Source organism: Nicotiana sylvestris, chromosome 10, assembly GCF_000393655.2.
Source record: "Nicotiana sylvestris chromosome 10, ASM39365v2, whole genome shotgun sequence".
Lineage (NCBI taxonomy): Eukaryota > Viridiplantae > Streptophyta > Magnoliopsida > Solanales > Solanaceae > Nicotiana > Nicotiana sylvestris.
The window spans coordinates 27,079,304-27,103,659 of NC_091066.1; the positions used below are offsets into that span (position 1 = coordinate 27,079,304).

The 24,356-nt window shown below is 34.3% G+C and overlaps 1 protein-coding gene and 1 long non-coding RNA gene across 2 annotated transcripts; both read right to left on the reverse strand.

Annotated features, from left to right (window-relative positions):
• Positions 1-2,001: 2,001 nt before the first annotated feature.
• On the reverse strand, positions 2,002-2,643 carry LOC104226457 (uncharacterized). The gene is made up of 2 exons (XR_011402983.1): positions 2,484-2,643; positions 2,002-2,340 (listed from the first exon to the last, which is right to left on the reverse strand). It is a non-coding gene; the product is annotated as an uncharacterized lncRNA (long non-coding RNA).
• Positions 2,644-5,494: 2,851 nt separating this feature from the next.
• LOC104226456 (uncharacterized) lies at positions 5,495-6,368 on the reverse strand. Its single transcript, XM_009778469.2, has one exon. The coding sequence runs from the start codon at positions 6,219-6,221 to the stop codon at positions 5,730-5,732; it is 492 nt and encodes a 163-aa protein (XP_009776771.1). The 5' UTR covers positions 6,222-6,368; the 3' UTR covers positions 5,495-5,729.
• Positions 6,369-24,356: the final 17,988 nt, after the last annotated feature.

Consider the following 24,356-nt stretch of genomic DNA (forward strand, 5'->3'; position numbering starts at 1 on the left):
CCTGGTTCTGTTAATTCTTCCCATGAAGAAGTTGCCCGCTTAATTAAGGAAAATGATGAGCTTCACGCAAAACTGCTTGAAGATCAGCTGTCTGCAAGTGCCCGTATGGACCTGGTTCTCAAAACCTTTGCTGCCTCAGTCTCCAAGTCTTCCTCTTCTAGTGCCCCTTAGAAACCTCTCAGTGACCAGTTGTCTTTTGTTATAATGTTTTGTGGTTGTTGTTTTCTTTTTGTTTGTTTTTTGTGATGGCATGTTGGATTTCACCGTTATTGCTCCTGTTTAATCAGTCCATTTTCATATCAATGAAACAACTCTTCCTTTTGCTTGTACAATGCTGTTTTTCTTTTGCTTCTCTTTTCTGTCATGTTGTGTGCACATATGTGGTATGAGTTGGCTATGTTAGACTTCTTTATGTTGTTTGCCTGCTTGTATATTTTTAATGATGCCAAAAGAGGAAAGTATAATTGAAATTGAAGAAACAGGGGATCTGATTAAGGGGGAAGCATAACGTCAGGGGGAACTTATGAAGTTCCTATTACCTCATCTGGTTATTTCTGCTCTAAATATATGTTATCAATGTCTAAATTTTTCATCATCAAAAAGGGGGAAATTTATGGGTTTTTAATGTCTTTGCCTTATGTTTTGATGATCTAACAAACTTACTGTCAAGAACTAGATAGGGAACCTGACACACTTGGTACACATTGCAAATGAACGAATTCCAGCCTGAACTCCAGCTAATGTGAACTGCTACAAGTGAAGATAATAGAGGAACAAGACAGAGACGTGATCTCTTGGTGTTCTCTGACAGAAGTACAAGTCAACTATACAATTGGAAAGCAATTGCAGAAAGTAACTGCCTGCAATTGTACACGCAACAGTGCAGCAGACAGTGCAGCAGTCACTTCCCATTGGGAAGAGGCGTGTACCAACCAAAAACTGACATTATCCTTGGGATGTCTTTGGTAGTATAACAACATAGTGCAAGGCACAAGATATTCACTTGAGCATTTAGTGATATTCTCTCAAGCATTAAAGATCTGATCCAATTGAAGTCACTAGTGTGTCAAGAACAAGAAAACAATTCCACTAAGGATCAGTTCCACAATAAGTCTATGTGTATTCGTAGTTGAGTTGTAATCTTGTTGTTTGTTCTTCATTGTATCTCCTATATTGCTTTCTTAGAAGCTTTGTTTTAGGAAACTCAAAATCATAAACCTTCTGAGTTTGTGTTGTGACTAGAGTTAGTCATAAGTTAAAGTCTTTGTAACTAGTGAGTGACAAAGTGGCTTGTGGTAAGTGTATCACAAGTTAGTTGAGCTGAAGTCTTGGTAATAGAGTCATTACAAAGTGACTAGTAATACTGTGTTTACAAGTTAGTTAAGTTGAAAGCCTACAAGTGTAGGTCGTGGTTTTTGTCCCCTTAAGTTGAGATTTTTCCACATAAAAATTTCGTATCTCATTTACTTACTATTTTAATTAGTATTCTCAGTGGAAACTCATAAAGGACCAGGTACTCTATAGTTTGGTGGATTCATATAAACTAACAGTAAGAAACTATATATAATAACCACATTCTCCATCTAATATATATACAGAGATTATGACTTTTTCAAAAGCAGATTATATAAGACATTATGTAACTTTTTAAACTAAATCAAATCCTATGGATGATGCCATATCAAATCCTATAGAATAAGAATAAAAACATAATATTATTGACAGTTTATGCAGATTTTCTTTTACAAGGGTGATATTGGATAAGCAAAGTGACAATCAAAAGAATTCTTTGAAATTCTTCCAACGGTAATTTCATTGAGATGTTTTGACTTATTAGAGTACCAAAACAAGATTGAATTCACATGATCTTGTATTCCTTATCTAAAGTATAATTGAGAAATATATTAACAAAGATAATTCATATCACCATTTCTTCCTCATATAAAGTTATTTTGAAAATATCAAATTAGATTTACCAAAATCAATAGGTTGGTTATACAATTAGAAAAATCCATAAAATTCTAGAGTGTAGGAACTAAATTAGAACACATAGATATAAAAATTTCAACCAATTCATCACTACATAAGAAAACCCACAACAAACAAAATCCCACAATGTACTCACGGCATTTTTCTTAGCCTTTCCAGTTCCCAAACTTCTTGTTTAATGGCATCCTAATATATAAAACCCCACAATAAATTCACAAATACTTCACTTTTAGCACACAAAAGCAATTATTATTGCAAAAAAAAACAATAAGAGAACCTCGGTTCTTGCCTTTCAAACCAACATCAATCCAATATCCTCCCTTTTAGCTCCCACACAACAAAATTAGTGTTCTAAATAAGAAAAAACTCAATCAAAGAACCTTTGGTCAAAAAAAGAGAAAGAAATAAAGGAAACAGACGGAAAACAATTCTGAATTTTATCCGGAAAAGAAAATGAAACAATGAAACAGAACATAAAAAGTAAAGAAGCTTACTCTTGATGTAGCCGAATAATGCCCAGTGATTGACAAGAATATTATTTAGCCGGACAATACTTGATATTGAACGATGAGTGTTTTAGGAGTTAGGAATTTCAAGGGTTTTGAGAGAGAGGGAGAGGGGGAGGGAGGAAGCATTTGGGAAGCTAGGATAAGTAAAAAGTTTTTACTTATGAGAGGGGGGAGTCTAGGAAGCTCGAAGTGAATAAAAGTATTTGCTTATTTTTTAGAAAGAATTACAAGAAAATACATATGACTTCTCACCATAATAAAATATTTTCTATATTTTTAAGTTTTACCCGACCTAACCCACATTGTACATACTTTGAAAATAGTAGCTCTTGCAAATTCAAAATCTGTGTTTTTACAACTATTGCTTCTAAAATCTATGAAGTTAAATTTGTGTTCTCACAACCATTGCATTTCCTCTCTCTTCTTCTCACATCTTTTACATGTGCTTCAAGGAGCCGTCCGCTATTACTGCTTCTTCCCCTATGTCACCTGGTTGCAATGTAAAAAAATTGAAGTGTAGAAGTCCACCATTGAAGATCATTCAAAGTTTTGCTTTCGAAAATAAGACTTTTTGATTTTGTTAGTTGTTTCGATTGGGTGTTGTTTCAATTGATTGAAAATATCAAAAGGAGTTAAAAATGTAAGTTTGAAGTGATTTGGAGTAGATTTGAGCAAGATTTGAGTTAAGTTTCAGAAAAGATGCAAGGAAGAAGACGAAGTCAGTTTTTTGTATAATTATGTATAATCTTGTATAATAATGTATATGAGTGTATAAACTCATCTTATACACTATTATACACTTTTATACAAGCTTCTGTAGACGAACTTCTTCCACGATTTTCAGATGCAATTTTTGTTTAAAACCAGTCCAAATCTTCATTAAATGACTTCAAATTTTATATACAACCTCCTTATACTATTTTTAACAAGTCTACATAACACCCACTCCAAATTTCTCACAAAATCAAATTCGAAATTTAAACCCACATATTTAAGCTTGTTAAAAATCTAATTTTCACCATCCAAATGGATTTGGTTTGTTGAACTAGTATTTGAGTCATAATTACTAATTCGAAAATTAACTTAAAAGCTTGAACAATCTTTTCTAAAAATTAAACAGTGATTTTGAGAACTTATCGGAGTTGGATGTTGAATCTTAGCCTATTATTTTTGGGCTAGTTGGTTGTAAATTGAAATATTGGCTATAAAATTGAAAAATAAGGAGCTCAGTTATTCTTATGTGAAATTTTCCCTATTTTTTATTCGCGCCTATAGTCTCCCGCTGAATGTGATTATTAGATACCAGATAAATGTTTTTTTTTCAGATTAGATTAAATCCCTTCGTTTATTTCGGAAAAAATTTATGGATCGAAAATAATCTTGTCCCAGTAAGTACACTTTTAGGGACCAGATTTTAAACTCGTCGCTAAATCTTGGTCCCTAATAACCCTTTTTTTGTAGTGCTAAGAAAGCAACAAAATATTTTCAATGATCAAGCTTATTTGATTATGTACTTTTTTTCTCTATATGAGTTAATAATTTCTTGTTTTAGACAAAAAAATTGACAATAGTATAGAATATTTTTATTTTTTTCATTCGTGAGTACAATCAAACCTCTCTATAACAGCCTTATTTGTTCCGAATTTTTTTTAATGTTATAGCGAAGTGTTGTTATAGAGAAGTTTTTATAGTGAATAAATGTTATGTACGATGTTGTTATAGAGGGGTCCGGTTGTACTTTAATTAAAAATATTTCATACGGCTCTATGAACTAGTTAATGTAATAATAATCAAGCCGAACAAATCGAAGTTATCAGACCGAATAAATCGAAATCGAAAGGCCACACTAAATTTAATTAGGTTGGTATTAATATAACATCTTAAGAAACCGAATCGAAAATACTGAACCTAAATATCTAAATCTTAAACATGAGCTACGTATTCCAAATTAAATTACTTTTGTCTATCTAACTCGGGTATTTAGGATGTCACTTTTTCCAACCAAATATGTAGCAAACTTGGTCAGAACATCTACTTATTTTCGGCTAGATTCAGTACTCTAAACAAAATAAGAAAACAAATAAATGAAAAAGTTTTTTTAAACAAAGAAGAGACAGGAAGAAATACATCGCTGGGGCAAATAGTCATCGTGATAATTAGTTTTTAGACCAAATAACAACGTGACGTATATTCTTCACATTTTCTTTGCTCGTACATGCCAACAAGGAAGTGAGATTAACCACTGTAATAGACTGCAAAAATTGTAATTTAGGGGTGACAATTTTTGTTCAAGTTTGCAAGTGATAATCTGAGCCAAGTCTATAAGAGTAGCATCTTTAGCACCCTCCAACTGCATGAGGGGTACGTTGACCAATTTAAGTTTGACATCCTATTTTGACTATTAAGAATGGAAGTTTTGGAGCAACGGTAAAATTATCTCCATATTACCAATAGATTATGGGTTCGAACCGTAAAAGCAGTCACTAATACTTGCATTAAAGTGCGCTTTCTACATCACGCCCCTTGAGATGCAATCCTTCCCTCTTTATTTTGACTATTAAGTTTCACATTTTGACTTTTGATGTAATTCACACTAACTGGGTGTTCTCTGTTATAGTGTACTAATTATCTAGTCTTCCGAGTTCCAACCCTCTGTTTTTTCTCTGGCTGGCATGGAATTGAACCATCTTCGGTCAATACCAAACTGTGCATGTTCTACCCGTCAAATAAGAGCTAAAAACTACTTCACTAATTAAGAAGAAAAACAGGGGAAAACGTTTTCTCCACCTCATCAATACAAATAGAATAGACACATGCATAGGTACAGGTAAATCATACACAGGGACGACCGCGTATGGATTCGGCCGAACCTAATAACTTTTGTCCAACTTCTATATTTCTATTACGAAATTCATTAAATATGTACAAAAATCGAATTTAGAACTCAATAAGTACCACATGATATTGTTATGCTCAAATTTAAAACTCATAAAGTCCAAATCCTAGTTCCGCCTCTGAAATTCAACTTCAAACAATTTTCTTATTTACATCCAAGATTCATTGTTCATTAGAATTTCGTTCTGTTTACAAAAGCAAAACGAAATCTTTTGTCAAAAATCACAATTACACCCATGCATAGAGACTACACCCAATAGTCTTCATAATAGTTCTTAGTTATATAGTGTTGTCTATAACAAGAACAAGAACAAGGAAGAATTCTAATAACATTAATTAAGAAGCAGAAAGCGAGGATTGCCGCCTCAGATTTCTATAAAACTTAGAAATGAATTCATCAGCTGCTTCATCTACGTGGTTATAATTATCTTCTTCTGATCTTAGAGGAAAAGGCGAGTCCGTAACCCTAAGTTTCCTCACTATAGGAGTCCTCCCAAAACCAGGCAAATTATTAGCAGGAGAATATGCAGTTTCAGTACACTGAATCATCTCTAACACTTTCACCACAGCTTCATCCACCAAAACTACATCGTTTTCATTTGAGAGAGTAGTAGTGTGTTTGTTTCGTTTGTTTAAGGACAAGTGATGGGTGTGGTGAAACATAAGATTTTGGACAGCAGATTTGCAGCTACCAATTTTGCTACGTTTCACCATTAACTTTATATCGAGCATTAGCTTTTGCTTTGATATGCCTTTTCTCAACATGAAAAATGCCGCTCGCACTATCTTCCAGAACTTCTTTGCTATCACTGGCAAATTCTGTTCCATATCGTATCACTTTATTTTGCCAACTTCTTTGTTCGATCGGTTGATACGGCTAGCTAGATTCTGGGATAGATTTTCTGTTTGGAATAATAAGAGAGAATTGTGTAATCAGATTTATGAGAACGTAAAAGTATATGAGTGGTATTTATATAGTGGTCTCCGTATGCACTTAGGTACTTTAACGTTACTATATATATATATTAAAGTGACCAGTTGAGGGAGGGTCCATTATTATTGATATTGCGAATTAAAAGCTTATATTTTAATTTAGTGGCTCAATTATTAGTGGTGGAACCGTGCAAGTGATGATTTGTCCAAGCATTGTCACTCGTAAATTTGTGATTTTGCTGCATTTTAATTTGGACTAGCTAGTCCCAAATGAAAACCTTTTTTACTTCTCATCAATGTCCTCATTCAAATAATTTTCCTGTTTAACACTTCAAGCCAAGAAGCCATATTAGCAAATGTCAATGCTAACTTTCTCGATATAAGTGAAACCAAAAAGATATTTTAATATTTTAGGAGTATACTTGAACCATATATTTTCAATTTTGAATTTAAGAGATTCGAGAAAAGATAGAATAGAAAGACGTGTTTCCAGAATAAACAAGATACGAGTTACGAAAGGAGAGTTATCAATGTTAGTCAAGATTGGAATGGGCATAAGATATTGATCACTCTGGTCATCAGGATCTTGTTGACTCTATTAAATCGGAAAATTCTGATGTTTATGCTAAAATGCACTTAAATCTAGTAGTCTTATTGTTTCATGAAATGATAATTATGCTATTAAAATTCGTCTTCTAATCCAAAAAAGGCTTTCAATTCTGTCGAGGATATTTTTCTAAATTCGATGTCGCGACTCTTAAGATATTAATCAACAAAAAGGAAGCAAAGAAATAAAATAGGAGTAGTAAGAGAATTCTATCTGTTTATCTTGTCTTTTTTCAGCTTCTAGATAAGTAGATATGGGTTGAAGGGTGTCTTGTAGCTTCAAACCCCTAGCAGCAGCAGCTTGATTAAAAGTTTACTTAGCAAGGTAGGTTTTCCCTGACACGTGTCCCTTCTCATCAAAGGAAAGAATGAAAAAGAAAAGTTTAATTATTCAACACAATCATGAGAACCTACTTCTTTTTTCTTTTTCTTTATTCGTTTCTACAGTTTCCCCATAATTTTACAGGCTTCTTCACTATCATTTACTGAGGCCCCACGTTTAAAGAGTATAGTTCACAATTCACTGGCATATTGTAGTTCTTAAAACTTTTTTTTTTCATACGAATATTTTCTAGATCTTTTAGCTAATTGCAAGGTTTTTATGCCTTTTTCATACGAATATTTTCTATAACTTTTAGCTAATTTCAAGTTTTTTATGCCTTAGTAGAAAAATAGTATTCTCACTGTATGATTTATGTGGCAGTATTAACTGGATACGAATTTTTTTAAGAAAAATTAAATGTTATGGTCTAAAATAGATCATAAAATGTAGCTTTAATTTCTTTAATTAAGGGTAAAGTAAATTTTAACGTAAATAATTTTTAAATAAAGTATGAAATTCCTTCTTTTTTTTAACAGAGTAGAAAAATAGTATGATGCATTGAGACAAAACGAGTAGTAAATTTGACCATTTGTTGCCGTCAATACTAGTAGTGACTATATATTTCGTTTTAATTTACTCCTAAATATAGATTAAAAGCAAATGTCGTGACATGGAAATCTCAATTTACTGATATATATATATATATATATATATATATATTAGATAAACTTTATTGTTTATACCGATCTATAATATTAATAATAATTCTTCCTTTAATTTTTGTCCTCAAAGAAATAAGTTCCAAGGTCTGTACCCATTTAGTAATCTTGGTATTTGGTTGCTAGGCTAGCTGGATATATAGAGAACCAGTTATTAGTGAAAGGCAGTCTCATCCCCTAGTACAGGATTGAATGTAAATCTTAGTTTATTATAATAGGAAAATATTTCTTTGTTTTTAAGCGCATTGACTGAATTGAGTGGCAAGTAAAATTCAAATTCGGACTCATAACAAGTTAATAATTCATGTCACTCGAATGAGCAAAATATACGAACATTGAATTCTGTAATGTGCAGAAGTTTTCTTAGAGATTTAGAAGTAATTTCTGGTGGCTATGTAATTTCGACCGAATAATTTCTGGTTCCTTCCACTTTATTTGGACCAACAATAATTTTAGTTGGGAATTTGGGTGAGTATAGATGTTTATATAGGAGGTATCTTGTGCTTTCACGTTAAATGTTAACAATTTGACTTTGACTAATAACACTATCGTTCCGTGTTAGTTTATTAACAAGAATTTGAAATATTAATGAACTCGAGAAGCTTGTAAACATTATTCTTCTAACTTTATATCAGAGGCGGAATCAGGATTTGAAGGTTATAGGTTCGGGTTTTAAATCTTTTAAATTATTGGGTTTTAAATTAATAATTTGTATATATTCAATGAATTTTTTAAGACAAATACATAGTTTGGAACAAAGAACCTGGGTTCAGCCGAACTTTGTAGCTTTTACTTTCCTTCCGCTACTGCTTTAAGGGTGTGTTTGGTATGAAGGAAAATATTTTCCTGAAAATATTTTCCAATTTTTCCATGTTTGGTTAGCTTAAATGTTTTGAAAAACATTTTCCTTATGAACTCATTTTCCTCCAATTGGAGAAAATATTTTCCTTATCAAGAGAAGGGAAAATATTTTCCAAAACTCCTTCTCAACCTTCCCCACCCTCACCAACCCACCTCACTCCCTCTCCAAAAAAGGTTTTTTTCTTTCTTTCAAATTTCTGTTTTTCCGTTACCACCCACCCTACTACCCCTCCACCCCACCCCACCTCACCTCCACCAAATTATTTTTTTACCTAAATTTTTTTTTTTTGCAATTTTAAATTTCTGTTTTTTTGTTTTTCTACACCACCCACCCACGTCTGCTGGTCCTCCCCCCCTCCCCCACCCCCCGGAAAAAAAATTTAAATATATTTTTCAGTTTTAATTTTTTATTTATCGGTTTAAAAGTTCAAAATTTTACAAGTTCCAAAATTATGAGTTCGGAGGTTTATGTATTTGGAAGTTTACGGGTTTAGAAATTATAAAGATTACGGGTTCGAAATTCTACCGTTTCGAAAGTTTAGCAGTTCGAAAGTTTATGAAATTTGTGGGTTCGGAAGGTTGTTGGTTTGAAAGTTTATGGCTTCATGTTTATTATATCTAAATTATTTATGAATATTCTTGAGAAGTCATTTTCCTTAATTTGCGTACCAAACACCAGAAAATGAATAAGATTACTACTTGTTTTCTAAGAAAATATTTTCCGTTATACCAAACACACCCTAAATATATATTGCTCATTAGTTTCAAAAATGTTGATGAGTTACGTTGTATCGGATCCTCTAAAATACTGCATTTTTGGAAGATCCGACAGGAATGCAACAATATATTTGAAGAGCACAAGCAACATAGTTGTTTAGACTAGTACTATAGCTTTTCTCAAGCATCCCATTTTTCCTCCTATCTTTCAAAACACAGCTGTTTACAACTTACATTAGAACAAAAACGTACCTAAACATAGAAAAAAGTAGCTCCATGGCATGTTAGTTCAAAATTGTTGATTTTAACTTGAAGAGTTTCCCTTCTCGTGCTTTTGCTTTGCACTTTTTAAATCTCACAAAACGCTTTTTGAAACTTGTCAAAGTTATTATTAACCAAATTAAAAAAATAATAATAACCAAATAACTAGTTTAGGCCGTATTGGTTGTAAAGGAAAAGGAATTGCAGTTTTGGCATTGGCTTGATTGTTAAAGTTTAACTGATTCAATGTACTTTCCATTTGTACTCAGGTTTGCAAATGGCTATCGAAAAGGAAGGCTAGAAAATTTTTCTTGTAAATTTCACATGTTCCACTTTTGAAAAGCTGTTGCAAAAACCAGCTAATTCAGGTTTGACTAATATTTTTCCTAAAAAACCACCAAAACTTTGTTGATTAGTTTATTGAATGCGTAAATCAAATCAAGCCAACATATATTAATTGTTTCTATATCAATTTTTAATCTTTTCTCTTCTTTTTTTTTTCTCTATCTTAAATTTTCTTTTCTGCTTGTACAACGCTCTCTGACTCGTATCCTATAAAACAATAACAATTATATAACCATTCAATAGGTCTATCAATCTTCGAGAGGCAAAGAGGAACATAGTATTACTAGGGATATTTTTAAGCATAAGTAGATATGGAAAACTACGAAAAAAAATGATAGTAAGATTTATTCTTAATCAGATGTCTCATTTTGAGCTCTAGGAATGAAGTCACTTTTTAGGAAGCGATTTATCCCTGAAATGTACTTCGTAGTGCGAATTTGGATTAAATGGTCTCAAAAACAGATAAAAAATACTGGGTGAATATATATATATAAAAGCTTAAAAAAATAATGATGACCATAAACACTTGTAGGATTATTAAATATCTCAAACATGACCATCTAGGGATGATAGAAGCTTGTGAAAACTATTGGCTTAACTTTAATTAGGGGTGTTTATGGTTCGGTTTGAATTGATTTTTTTTCTACAAAGAAGTCAAACCAAGTAAGTTTATTTTTCAAATATTGATACCAAACCAAACTAATTAACGGTATGTTGGTATTTGCTGACTTTTCGATTTTTTCGGTCATTTGTTGGTTATTTCTTAAATATAAGACATACATTGCATAATATATATTCCGACGATTATATTTTAACATAACACTAACAAAATTAATTATTCTTTGAGAAAAATCTGTCATTTACCAAGATATATTGATGATAATTGAATTAAACGACAGTGAATATATAATTGAAGGACTCAATTAAAGATAAATTATGTTTAACTGAAATTAGATTATGTGATGACCCAAGGGGTCATTTTATGAATTAAGACTCCATTCTAGGTTTATTAGCCAAAAAAAAAGGACTAATTTTAAATATCTCAATTTGTGTACGCAGTCCGGGCGTGAAACTGGAAAGCTTTTATGTGGAAATGTAAGAAATAATAATTTTTATAATTTAAGTTTGGTTTTAATTGACTTTGGTCAACATTTTGAGTAAATGGACCCGGATCGGTATTCCGACGATCCTGAAAGGTCCGCAGTAAAATATGAGACTTGTGCATGTGCCCGAAACTTAATTTCGAAGTCCCAAGCCTTAGAAATCAATTTTTGGAAAAACTTATTTTGCTGAATTATTAATGAAATAAAGAAAAAAATTAATGTTTGAAACCGTTGATATCGGGCCGGTATTTTGGTTCCGAAACTCGATACAGGTTAATTATGATATTTAAGTCTTATCTGTGAAATTTGGTGAGAATCGGAGTTGATTTGATGTGATTCGGACGTCCGGTTGAGAAATAGTGAAATTTAAGTGTTCTTGAGAAAAATCATGAGTTTTGAGGTTAAGTTCATTGTTTTAGATGTTATTTTCATGATTTGATCACACGAGCAAGTTCGTACGATAATTTTAGACTTGCGTTCATATTTGATTTGGATCTCTGAGGGATCGGGTGAGTTTCGGGTAGGTTTCGGGATGTTTTTAACTTGTAAAAAAAATCAGCTGTCATAAAAAAAAAACAGTTGTCATAACAGTTTCTGGTGCACTAGTGCTCCACGCTTTTTCTTCAAAAAAAAAAGAAAAAAAAAGAAAAATCACAGAATCCAACTCGGGCTGCAGCCATTTTTTTCATATTTTCGAACTAAAAATACCTAGAGGCGATTTTCTTCACACAGGTTCATCCCCAAAATGTTGGTAAACAATTCTAAACTCTTCTCTTTCGATTACCCAATGTTTTTCATCACTTTTCAATCAAAAATCAAGAATTTTCATGGCAAAAATTGGGGGTTTGGGTAGAATTAGAGAATTTTGTGAAAATCAAATTTCGACCTTGAATTGTAGTTAGATTTCGAAATAAATTGCATACTCGGGCTCGGGGGTGAATGGGTAGACGGAATTTGGTCCGAACCCCGAGTTTGGACCAAGCGGGCCCGAGGTTGGGTTTTAACTTTTTTTTTTTTAGAAAACGTAGGTAAACCATAATTTTTCAGAAAAGTTAGTTCATTTAGCATTAATTAATGATATTAAGTTAATATAATTAGATTCGAGTGTATTGGAGGTGAATTCAAAAGGAAAAGTTATAATTGAGCAGTGAGTGGCCTGCGAATTTGAGGTAAGTGCTTGGTTTAACCTTGACTTGAGGAAATAGGAATCCCCAACCTAATTGTTATGTGAATTTGCATGTGTGTGGTGTATATGTGAGGTGACGAGTATCTATGCACCACCAAATTATATGTTAAACATGATCCCTTCCCCGTTTTCAATTTAATTGATCCCTGACTTAATTATTTTATGATCATTCATGTCTATATGCTTACTTGGTTTCGTTAAATTGTTGTTAAGTATTGTTTCAAGTATTTTGGAAGTGTTGGTTGTTCCTTTGGCTTCATTGTGATACATAAAAAGGTGAGCTAGTTGACAGTGTTTTAATATATATTACAGTTGGTTTATTTGTGAAGTGATAAATAATGAAGTTATGAGTGGTACGGTTTACTGTTTTGTCACGACCCAGATTTTCCACCCTTGGGAGTCGTGATAGCGCCTACTAATGTGAGCTAGGCAAGCCGACTGTTTGAACACATTTCCTTTTTACCAAATTTATATTCCTTAACAATTATAAAGCAATAACGTATAAACAACGAAAATTACAATAAGCAGAAGAAAGCAATAAATTATCTGAATATGTATCTAATATAACTGTTTGAGCATCGATTACCCAGAACTGGTGTCACAGTTTCACAGACGATCTAAGAATACTACATACAAAGTCTGAAAGATAAAAGATATAGTGTTTCAGAACTAAAGAAATGAAACAGGAGTAAAGAGATAGAGGGAGACGCCAGGGCCTGCGCCTCCAGGACTACCTTGGATCTCCGCGTGGACTGAAGGTAGCCACCCAATCTACGGTCCAAAAGCCGCTACTCTGGGATCTGCACACAGTGCAGAGTATAGTATCAGCACAACCGACCCCATGTGCTGATAAGTGTCTAGCCTAACCTCGGCGAAGTAGTGACTAGGCTAGGACCAGACTACATAATAAACCTGTATAATTTAACTATATACAGCGGAAAAGAAGAACAGAAATATATAGTCAAGTATGGGAGGGGTAACATGCTGTGAGGGAACTATCAATTTAGAATAGAAAGACAACAGGTAATTGAAAGAAACAACAAATCTCAGATATCAACAAAGAAACAGAAATCAATAAGTGCACGGTATCACCCTTCGTGCTTTTACTCTCGTCCTTACCAAAACAGTCAAGTAATGAAAATGTGCACGGCATCACCCTTCGTGCTTTTACTCCCGTCCTCACCATATAATCAATATAATCGGCACAGAATGGTACATCGTGTGGCACGACATTTCCCTTCGTGCTTTACACTCTTTCCTCACAAATCATACACGGCATCACCCTTCGTGTTTTAATACTCTCTCACCAAAATAATACACGGCATCACCCTTCGTGCTTTAATACTCTTCCTCACCTAAACAATAATCACAAATAATAGGGCAAGGGGATAAATGAAATTACAATAAAAATCCTAGCAAGGGAATAATAGTTCAACAATCAAGTCCCGGCAAGGGAATAACATCAAAAGAAGCATCAACATCCGGCTAGGGAGATAAATCAAAAACAACAAATTCCTGGCAAGGGAGATAATATAATGATTCTCTTCTCTTTTTCACTTTTACTTCACAACTCACTTCACAACTTTGAGCCAATGCTTTAAAAGGTTCAATTTCCACTTATACTTTCACATTTCATTGTACAACTTGAGACAACGCTCCTCAATGTTCAAATGTCACAATTACTTTCACAAACTTTGCCCAACAATAGAAATCATCATCAAAGAATGAATAATACAACAAAGCCATAATAATCACAATATAAGACTCACGAGCATGCTTGACACCAACGTATAGATACTTGTCACCATGCCTATACGTTGTACTTGACAAATACCACATAGCAAATAGGACTCGACTCCTAATCCCTCAAGCTAAGGTTAGACAAAACACTTACCTCGATGCCACGAACACAATTCAAGCCTCTACTATCGCTTTACCTCTTGATTCCACCACCAATTCGCTCGTATCTAGCCACAAGTTACTTAATTACATCAATAAATGCTAAATGAATCAATTCTAATGCATGAAAATGAGTTTTCTAAAGTTTTACCCAAAAAGTCAAAAATCGCCCCCGGACCCACATGGTCAAAACCCGAGGTTCGAACCAAAACCCGATCACCAATTCCCCCACGAACCCAAATATATAATTTATTTTGAAATCAAACCTCAAATCGAGGTCCAAATCTTCAATTTTTGAAAAACCAAGGTTCTACCCAAAACACCCAATTTTCCCCCTTGAAAATCATTGATTTTGAGTTGAAATCATGTGAAAAGATGTTAATGATTGAAAGAAACGAGTTAAATTGACTTACAATCGATTTAGAAGAAGAGTTGTCTTTGAAAAATCACCCAAGAGTGTTTTAGTTTTGAAAGAGTGTGAAAAATGAAAGATTTTCGGCTAAGTTATAAAATTGCAGGTTGCAGATGTCGTATTTGCGACCAGGGTTCGCATTCGCAGACTTCTGCTAAGATCGCATTTGCGAAGAAGTTCTCGCATTTGTGAGTTGGGAATTGCGAACAACTTGCCGCATTTGCGACGACTGGCTAAAACAGGGGGATCACATTTGCGATAGAATCCTCACAATTGCGAGGTAGGCTGGCCTGGGCTACAATTTTGCATTTGCGACATGGCCTATTTGCGAACCAGGCTTCACAAATGCGAAGCCTGCAGGCCTGCACTGAAACAGCTGAAAACTTGCAATTCTCCAAGTCCAAAATTCACCTCGTGGCCTATCTAAACTCACCCGAGCTCTCGGGACTCCAAACCAAATATGCACACCAACCTAAAAACATCATACGGACTAGCTCGTGCATTCAAATCACTGAAATAACATCAACAACTATGAATTTAGCATCAAAATCATGAAATTTCTTAAGAACTTTAAATTTTCTAATTTTTCTCAAAAACGATCCGATTCACGTCGTTTCAAGTCCGTTCCTTACCAAATTTCACAAACTTATCTTAAATCACATATAAGACTTGTACCGGGCACCAGAACTAAAATACGGGCCCGATACCATCAAATCTTAAACACTTTTCATTTCCAAAGCTCATAAACAATTTCAAAAAATAATTTTCTTTAAAAAAATCATTTCTCGGGTTTGGGGCCTCGGAATTCGATTCCGGGCATATACCCAAGTCCCATATTTTCCTACGGACCCTCCGGGACTGTCCAATCACGGGTCCGGGTTCTTTTACCCAAAATATTGACTAAAGTCAACTTAAGCTCATTTTAAATACAATGTTCATCATTTTTCACAGATTTTCATAAAATGGCTTTCCACCCATGCGGTCGGACTGCGCACGCAAATTGAGGTAATGCCGAAAGAGGTTTTAAGGTCTCGGAACGCAAAATTTACGTTTAAAACAAGTGATGACCTTTTGGAAGGTCATCACATGTTTACAATTGTTGAGGCAAAAATATTATGAAAGGCATTGATTTGAAATTTGTGAAATCTTTATAAATAAAAGTGATATGATTGTCTGGTGGGAGCGGGTTGCACGCCGCAACAAGGAGTGATAAGGGTGGACATGTGGGATCGGGTTGCACGCCGCAACAAGAGAAATAAGGGTGATATTTGTATATACGGAGGAGGAATAAAGGCGTACAGATGAGAGCGGGTTGCACGCCGCAACAAGGAGCGATAAGGCAAAATATTTATCATTTATTAATTTTTAATTATAAGAAACGAAAATCTATCTATTTTACTCTACTGTTTATCTCATATTTGACACCCACAGTTACTTTGAAAGCGAAATTTGAAATGTGGAAGCTTATTTGAGAATTTGGTTATAGTTGAAACCTGGCAAGAGGTGACTGAGTTATTTCATTTATTGCTATAGTTTATTGTCTTTGTTTAGTTTAGAATTTCTTTCTTGCTTTATTATTTAAATGTTGTTACAGATTATATTATAATTGCCTCGCCGTAGCCTCGTCACTACTTCGTCGAGGTTAGGCTCGGCACTTACTCAATACATGGGGTCGGTTGTACTGATACTACACTCTGCACTCTTTTATTCAGATCCAGGTACCGTCCAGTGTTAGAGACTTTAGTAGTTGTCATCCATCACTCGGAGACACGGGGTAGATCTGTTGGCGTCCGCAGAATTCCTGGAGTCTTCTCTTAGTTTTATAAAGACTGTTTATTTTACTCAAAACAGATACATTATTTCTTTTAGTCCATATTATATGTATTATTCTTAGAAGTTCGTGAATTGTGACACCAGACCCTGGGGTAGTCTTAGAATTATATATTTAGTTCGTGGCTTGGTTTATTTATTCGTTTATTATTTTATTCATGAAGTTATTTATGGAAACTATCAGATTTAGTTATTTTTAAATTGTCTTATTGTGTTTTAATAATTATTCAAAGGGAAATGACTAATAAATTTCTAACATTGGCTTGCCTAACAAGTGTGGTGTTAGGTGCCATCACGGCCCTAAGGTTGGAAATTTGGGTCGTGACAGATTATTGGACTTAACAAAATAAACTACCAATCGAAGCTAGAATATAAAGGCAAAGAACTAGATTAATATAATAGCAAAGAACTAGATTACCAACTAAGCGTGCAGATGATATTTTTACATTATCATTGTCCAAGTAGATTTTTTGTTCGATTTTTTTCGGTTATTTTTTGCTTAAAACCAAACCAACCAATTTAATCGGTTTTTCAAAATTCAAAACAAAAATTAAATCAAACTAAATAATATTGATATTTTTGTCGGTTTGATCCGATATTCGGTTTGGTTAGATTTTTCGATTTTTCATGAATATCCCTAACTTTAAAAAAATATGAAATTGCACTTTGAACAATTGTCACATAGTTTTGCCATTTGTTTGCTAGTACAAATAAAAACCAATGACATAAAGCAGAAACAACATTCGTACAGGCTTTTAGTTAAAGGGACTTCACTGAGCTTGCATAAATTAATACTGCTTTATAGCCATTCAGCACCCCTTTTGTTTGAACTCATCAGAGCATATGGTTTTCATTCCTAATCTTCTTACACATTCATTGTCGAAGTAGATAATGGAACATATATTATCCCCTCGCGTTGATACTTGATAGTATTATATTTCAATAGAGATTATATATGTTTGAATTGTATGCCTAACTGCAATAAAAGTTTAAGCAATCATAAAATATTTTTATTTACTTAATTATGTTTTTAATACAATTCCTTATGTGTAGTCCTCGATTCTTATCAATACATGGGGCTAGTTCAGATATACAGTTACCTAACTGGGAGGATATAACCCATAACACATGTATTCAGATAGTAGTTCAGTTTCAGCACACTTTCAATTTAAACTTCGGTTCAGTTCCATATCAGTTGTTAGTTCAGATTCTTGTTTTGCTTTCAGCTTATAGATTTTCAGCTTACAATCATACCTTAGTATGCTTTACGTATGCTTTCCACCCTACATTAAAAGTTTAAAATGTTATAAAGAGCACAATTTATTTATTTTAATTATTTCTTCAATAATATAATAATAGTAATTTTTTTTTTTTGCCCTTTTGGTCTTCTCTTAGCTTTCTTAACTTATTGTGAACTCCAAAAAAAGATCATCCTTTATATGTATGATTAGTGGTGTATTTGGGAAGAGCTGTCCCCTATATGCCTCCACTCCTTTTTCTTTCTCCTGTCCTTTTTTTTCTTTTACTATTTTGACTTTTATTCATGAGATAATAAGAGTATAATAACTTCCACAGAATTGAGAAAGCTGAACCAATACTAAAAGTTAACCTCCAATAAGCAAAGCAACTTGAATAGATGGCCATTCCTATATGGTGGCAAGTGAAAGATATAGACAATCTTAAAAACAAATGGTTTATAAATAAAGTAAGGCCACTTTGGTTCATAGGTGCAGTCCCAATCAATACTTATTAGCACAAATTAAAGGAAACGTCCATTTCAACTGATTTTGATAATAAGAATATGCAAAATCTACAAAAATCTCTTCTTGCATTAGGATGATGACGAAGATCTTCCCTAATATTATAGGCCTCTCGCCATTACATATTTGCTACTATTTGATTTAATTGCTCTAATCTTGCCATCTTCAGGATTAAAGGTTGGAATGTCAAATGGGCGGGTTGGGCTGATTTAGGGCAGGTCAAAATGACTCAATAAATGGGCAGACCAATGACCCGTCCAAAAGTAACTTGGATTGAATTAGAGCTGGGCATTTATCGGGTAAAATCGATAACCTGAACCGTTAATTGTTTATTGGGTTATCGGTATCGGGTTATTGGGTTAACATTTCAGTAATGGTTTAAAACATTTTCACTATTGGGTTATCGGTTCGGGCCTCGGTTTGCCAATTTTGTTAATGGGTTAACCGATAACCCAATAAGAATTAATAAAATAACGACTTTACCCTTAAGTATCCCTAACCCTTTCTATTCGTATTCCATTAATCTATTGTTAGTTTTGTCATTTAATTTCGGATTGGAAGTGAAAATTGGGGAAAAATTGGAAGAAAGTTCTTAAACCTAGAATTCGAATTTTGATTGGGAAATTGACCTTGGATTTGGATAATTTTGGTATGCATGAACTCGTGAGAGGATGAGGATTCTGAAAATATAAATTTTACCCGATTCCGAGACGTGGGCTCGAAGGGCGTTTTGGTCATTTTTACCTAATTTCGCGTATTAGCTTAGAATTTATTTGTAGAATCAGTTACTTGAAGTGTTATTTACATTATGCAATTGAATTGAATAGATTCGGTTCATTTGGAGTCGAGTACTCGTGGCAAGAGCATGGTTTCGGATTGATTTTTGGCTGGTTCGAGGTAAGTGGCTTGCCTAACCTTGTGTGGGGGACTTTTCCCTAGGATTTGGTATTGTTGATAATTGAAATGCCTTGTACGTGAGGTGACGAGTGCGTACTTGTGCTAATTGTTGAAAATCCTGTTTTCACTAAAATAGCTTAAATTGTGTTTTCTTTGCCTGCTTATACTACTTGGAATTTAAGCCTACTGTTAGCTTAGAGAAGCATGTCTAATTGACTTAATTGCTTTATTTGCTTAACTGCCTTATTTGTATTACGTGAAGCATGCTAGGTTAGAATTGCCTGTGTTACTTTGGTATGAAGTTGAGTTTAATTGAATATTGCTTGTGCTATTGTTATGTGTTTTACTTTGGGACTACAGGACGACATCCAGGGAGATCCCTGTACGTATTTATGATTTGAGCTGAAGTGCGGGATACCGAGAGATTCCCAACACATATATTGAGGATACCAAGAGATCCATGGGATGCCAAGAGATCCCTAGCATACATTGAGGATACCAAGAGATCCTCGGGATACCAAGAGATCCCTAGCATACATTGAGGATACCAAGAGATCCTCGGGATACCAAGAGATCCCTTGCATATATTGAGGGTACCAAGAGATCCTCGGGATACTAAGAGATCCCCGGTTATTATCTTTGTGAAGAGCGGTATTCCCTTGTGATTGTTTTGTCTCTGTTTCAGTTGTTGTTATCCTTATTATCTTGTATTAATTCTTACTGTTAGCTTTCAACTGTACTTCTTATCTTATTATGTTATACCTTATATTTTAATTAATCTCAGTAGGGCTCTGACCTTCCTCGTCACTACCTGACCGAGGTTAGGCTTGGCACTTACTGAGTACTGTTGTGGTGTACTCATACCCTTTCTGCGCATGTTTTTCATGTGCAGATCCAGGTACCTCAATTCAGACTTATCACTCGTGAGACGAGGCGCTTGTAGAGACTCCAAAGTATATCTGCCGCGTCCGCAGATCGAAGAGTCCCTTTCTACTCCCTTTTTTTGTATTAGCCCTTCTGTACTTTCGTTTTCTTGTTAGATATTCTGGAGTTAGATGCTTGTAGACAATTCAAAGGCTTGTGATCATAAGATTCCGGGTTTTGAGAAATGTTATTAATTTTCGAGAGTTGATATTGTGTATGCCAAGCGACACCTTAAAATACTGTTTGATTTCACTATTTCGGTTTTTAATTATTTCTTCCGCAAATTGATTTATTTTTCGCATTGTTAGGCTTACCTAGTCGTAGAGACTAGGTGCCGTTACGATGGTTCACGGAGGGCGAACCGGGGTCATGACAATAGTGAAGGAAAGTATCACTGGGCTGCATGGAAGAACTTGTACTACCCTTATGGTAAAGGTGGTGCTAATTTTAGGAGGCTCACTGATACCTGCAAATAGGGTTGTTCAAAACCGAACCGAAACAGTTAACCGAACTGAACCGATGGCTTATTAGCTTATTGGTATCGGATTATCAAGGTAGTGAATGATGAACGAATTGAGATTTTATAATTAACGACTTAACGCTTTTGGGGGAGGATTACTCAATTTTCTTATCGGATAAACTGTTAACCCGTTAAGAATTTTTATATTTACATATTTACCCCTATGTATATAAAGTACTATTGAAACACTGTAGTAGTTGACTCTACTCTCTAGCAATAAAGTCTACTATAGTAGTTTTGTCGGCATTATCAAGGTCTAAAAACAAGTCTTAGCCTATTTCTGCACAGACCAAGCGATACGAGAACTCCGCAGAACCAATCTAACAAGAATATTCTTTTCAAATTAATTTGATTGACTACAAGCCCTAAGATACAGATTTAAGAAAAGAAACAAAGGTGTTTGATGGATCGAATGATATAAGAACAAAAAACGTATCGCAATCTCTCCATGGATTCAAGGGATAATCTTTCCTCGAAACGGAAGACTTTGTCGCTAGAGAATAGAGTCAAGGTAGACTTTCTATTTTATTCATCACCCGTTTGGTATTGATTGTTCAAAAAATTTCCATTTGATTTAGCCGATAAACCGCCCGATAATTATTAATCCAATACCAATTCACCCATTGTCTTATTGGATGGCTAACGAATTACCACATTTATAATTCGAAAATTGACGAATTACTATATTTATAATTCGAAAATCGATAAACTGTATCGTTAAGCGTAATTATCCGCCCGATTTGCCCGATAAATACCCCTACCTGCAAAGCTTTTAGAGCTAAACAGTGGTGGAACCTTAGAACTACTAACTCTCTCTGGTGTCCTTCATGATTGCTAAATACTGTGAACTGAAGCATCCCATAACTACCAATTGGAATAAGGGGAACTCGCAAAACTGGGAAGCCATTTGTGACATCAAAAAGAAAATGGAGCTCAATATTGTTTGGAACATTGGAAAAGGAGATGTCGCCTTTTGGTTTGACAACTAGTGCCCCTTGGGACCCCTATACAAGATTACTCCCACAGAGGCCCCTGCCTAACATTAAACTGAATGAAATTCTTCAACACAACACTTGGAACTGGAATATGCTCACAATTCAACCCAATAAAGACACCAAAATCCATCTTTTATCCTTGGACATTGAGTTAGACAACAATTGCTACAATAAAGCTAATTGGAGCCTTTCTAACTGAGGAAGATTTACCATTAACCCCTACCTGAAATTTTATAAGGCAACGGAACGACCATAACCCTTTTTATAACAACTTATGGACAAAGGAGGTACCATTCAAGATTTTTTTTCTCTTTTAGAGAGCAGTTGGTAATAAGCTCTGCACTGACAAGAGAGTATTTAGGCTTGGAATCACTCTAAACCCCCAATGTTATTGTTGTAACCCTGTTATTAGCCGAACTAAGCTTGAGGATATTGATCACTTACTATGTCAAGGTGATCTTGGTATGAATATTTGGAGCAAATTTACGGGCCCCTTGGGTATTGATTAGAATATCAACAGCCTGAACATGATTCTTTTGAGTTGGTGAAATTATAAATCATCCAATCCAATTGTGAGATTCAACCCTAAGAATCTTCCTCCTATCATTTGTTGGGAGCTCTAGAAATCAAGATGTTGTAACAAGTTTGAAGGGACTGGACCCTCAATATATAGAACCAGTTCTAATATCAATAATTTTCTTTTACAGATAATCAAGAAAATTTTTAGCAGAGTTCGTATTGGAGATAGTTGGAGCAACATATACATGACCTATGAAGTACACATTCAATAGACTAGCAACTTCCAAGTGAAATGGATCAAACCTCCTGCTCAATTAATCAAGCTGAACAGTGATGGAAGTTGCTCTAATGGGCAATGTGGAGGAGGAGGTATCATTAGAGACCAAGAAGGAAATTTCATCGCTGCCTACTCCTTCTCTTTAGGAGCAAGCAGAAGTAATTATGCAAAAGCTCTAGCGCTACTCTTTGGTTTGAAATTGTGTGCTAACAGAGGTCTAGAAAGGACCATAGGAGAATCTGACTTACTCCTCATAGTCAAATATGCCAAAAGGGAGTGGAAACCTCCATGGAATATGAGCAACCAAGTAAAAGAGATTCAGAAAATAATTGAATATCACAGCTTCAACATCAATCACTGTTTCAGAGAATCTAATAGACCCGCCGACAGTCTAGCAACTTTGAGTCACAGAATTGAAGAAAATAAGATTTTCAACCTTTTCTCTGATCTTACTAGCCATACAGGGGGCCTAGTAAATATGGACAAATAGAGTTTACCTACTTTCAGAATAAAGCACACAAAACCATCTAACATCATCTATGATCCTCTTTGAGCTAACTTTATTTTTGCTATTCTTTAGTTAGGATATAGAGAGAAAGTCGCAACTCAATGATCATGTGCAAAGTTTGGGATGCCAAATTTAAATATGTATCTTTTTGCACATAAATGATCAATGGTGACTGTTTAATAAAAAAATGAATTTTTTATGGTCAAACAGGCCCTTACTCACCCGTTTCATACAAACCATTTTTTTATTTTGAATTTTTTTTTCCAAACCCATTTGTACAAATACATGGGGTATGTTGCTATTGCTGTATGACACAGTTTGTTATCTTTTGAAATATTAGATAATGTTTGACATATTTCACTTCTATACAACTTCTAAAAATTCACATTTATAAAATTAGTGTTCAATTTTTTTTAAGCTTTTATGTGATATTTTGTCAATCAAACTGTCTTATCAATCATTAATTTGATATTTTTCCTACTTTATCACTACTTTAGACCTATATAAGAAGATCCAGCATATATAAGCACTAAATGTGTGTGCACTTAGTGTTACCGGTTCGAATTAGACGTACGTACATCCAAAATCTAGAAGAATAAAGAAAATGTATATTTAACATGTATGTATCCACTAATTAACATGCATTCATTTCGTAATGAAAGTCGTTCGTTATTACTTTTTAAGGGTATGATAGAGAGGTTTGAGAAGGTGGACAATCCTTCAGTAAAAACTTAACGAAAGGCTAAATTCACACACTCTAAATTCACAAGAATCGTACGAATATCTATAGAGCGTAGCAAGGAACTTTGGCTTTAGGTCCCGTCACCTCACTCAATCCTACAGCGAAAACTCGAGTCGAGGTGCTGCAAGCGAGCAAATAAGCACTTATTGTAACCAAAAAAACACAATGAATCAGCAAAGGCTTGTTCTGGACTATGCATATAATACATCCACTGCCATTATGTCTTACATTTTGTCTCTATTGGTAGGTAGTTAATACTAAAATTTATTTTGCATATGTGTATTTTTTTTTTACTCTTTCTCTTTTTCCATCCAATATCACATTGATGACACAAATTTAAAATAGAAAATTGAAATTGTTCCTAATGCATTTCAACATTTGATGTTCATGACGTTGTATTTTCAACCTATGCCTAACATCCTAAATGCCCAACTTAAGGATGAAATGTCCGAGAAGTGCAAACAACACTTGCTGAAAACAGATTCAAGCCCAATTCAAGAAATCTTTTATCTTTTCAAATTAGGGCTACTTTGTGGAACTGGGCCTAGTTATGGGTCCAAGTACTTCATTGAACCAAACGACAGCAACTGCTTCGGCTAGAGGAAATGAATGATGCTTCTTTTTGTG

Coding starts and splice junctions, on each gene's coding strand:
- LOC104226456 (XM_009778469.2), bottom strand. CDS start 6,221: ATGGAACAGAATTTGCCAGTGATAGCAAAGAAGTTCTGGAAGATAGTG.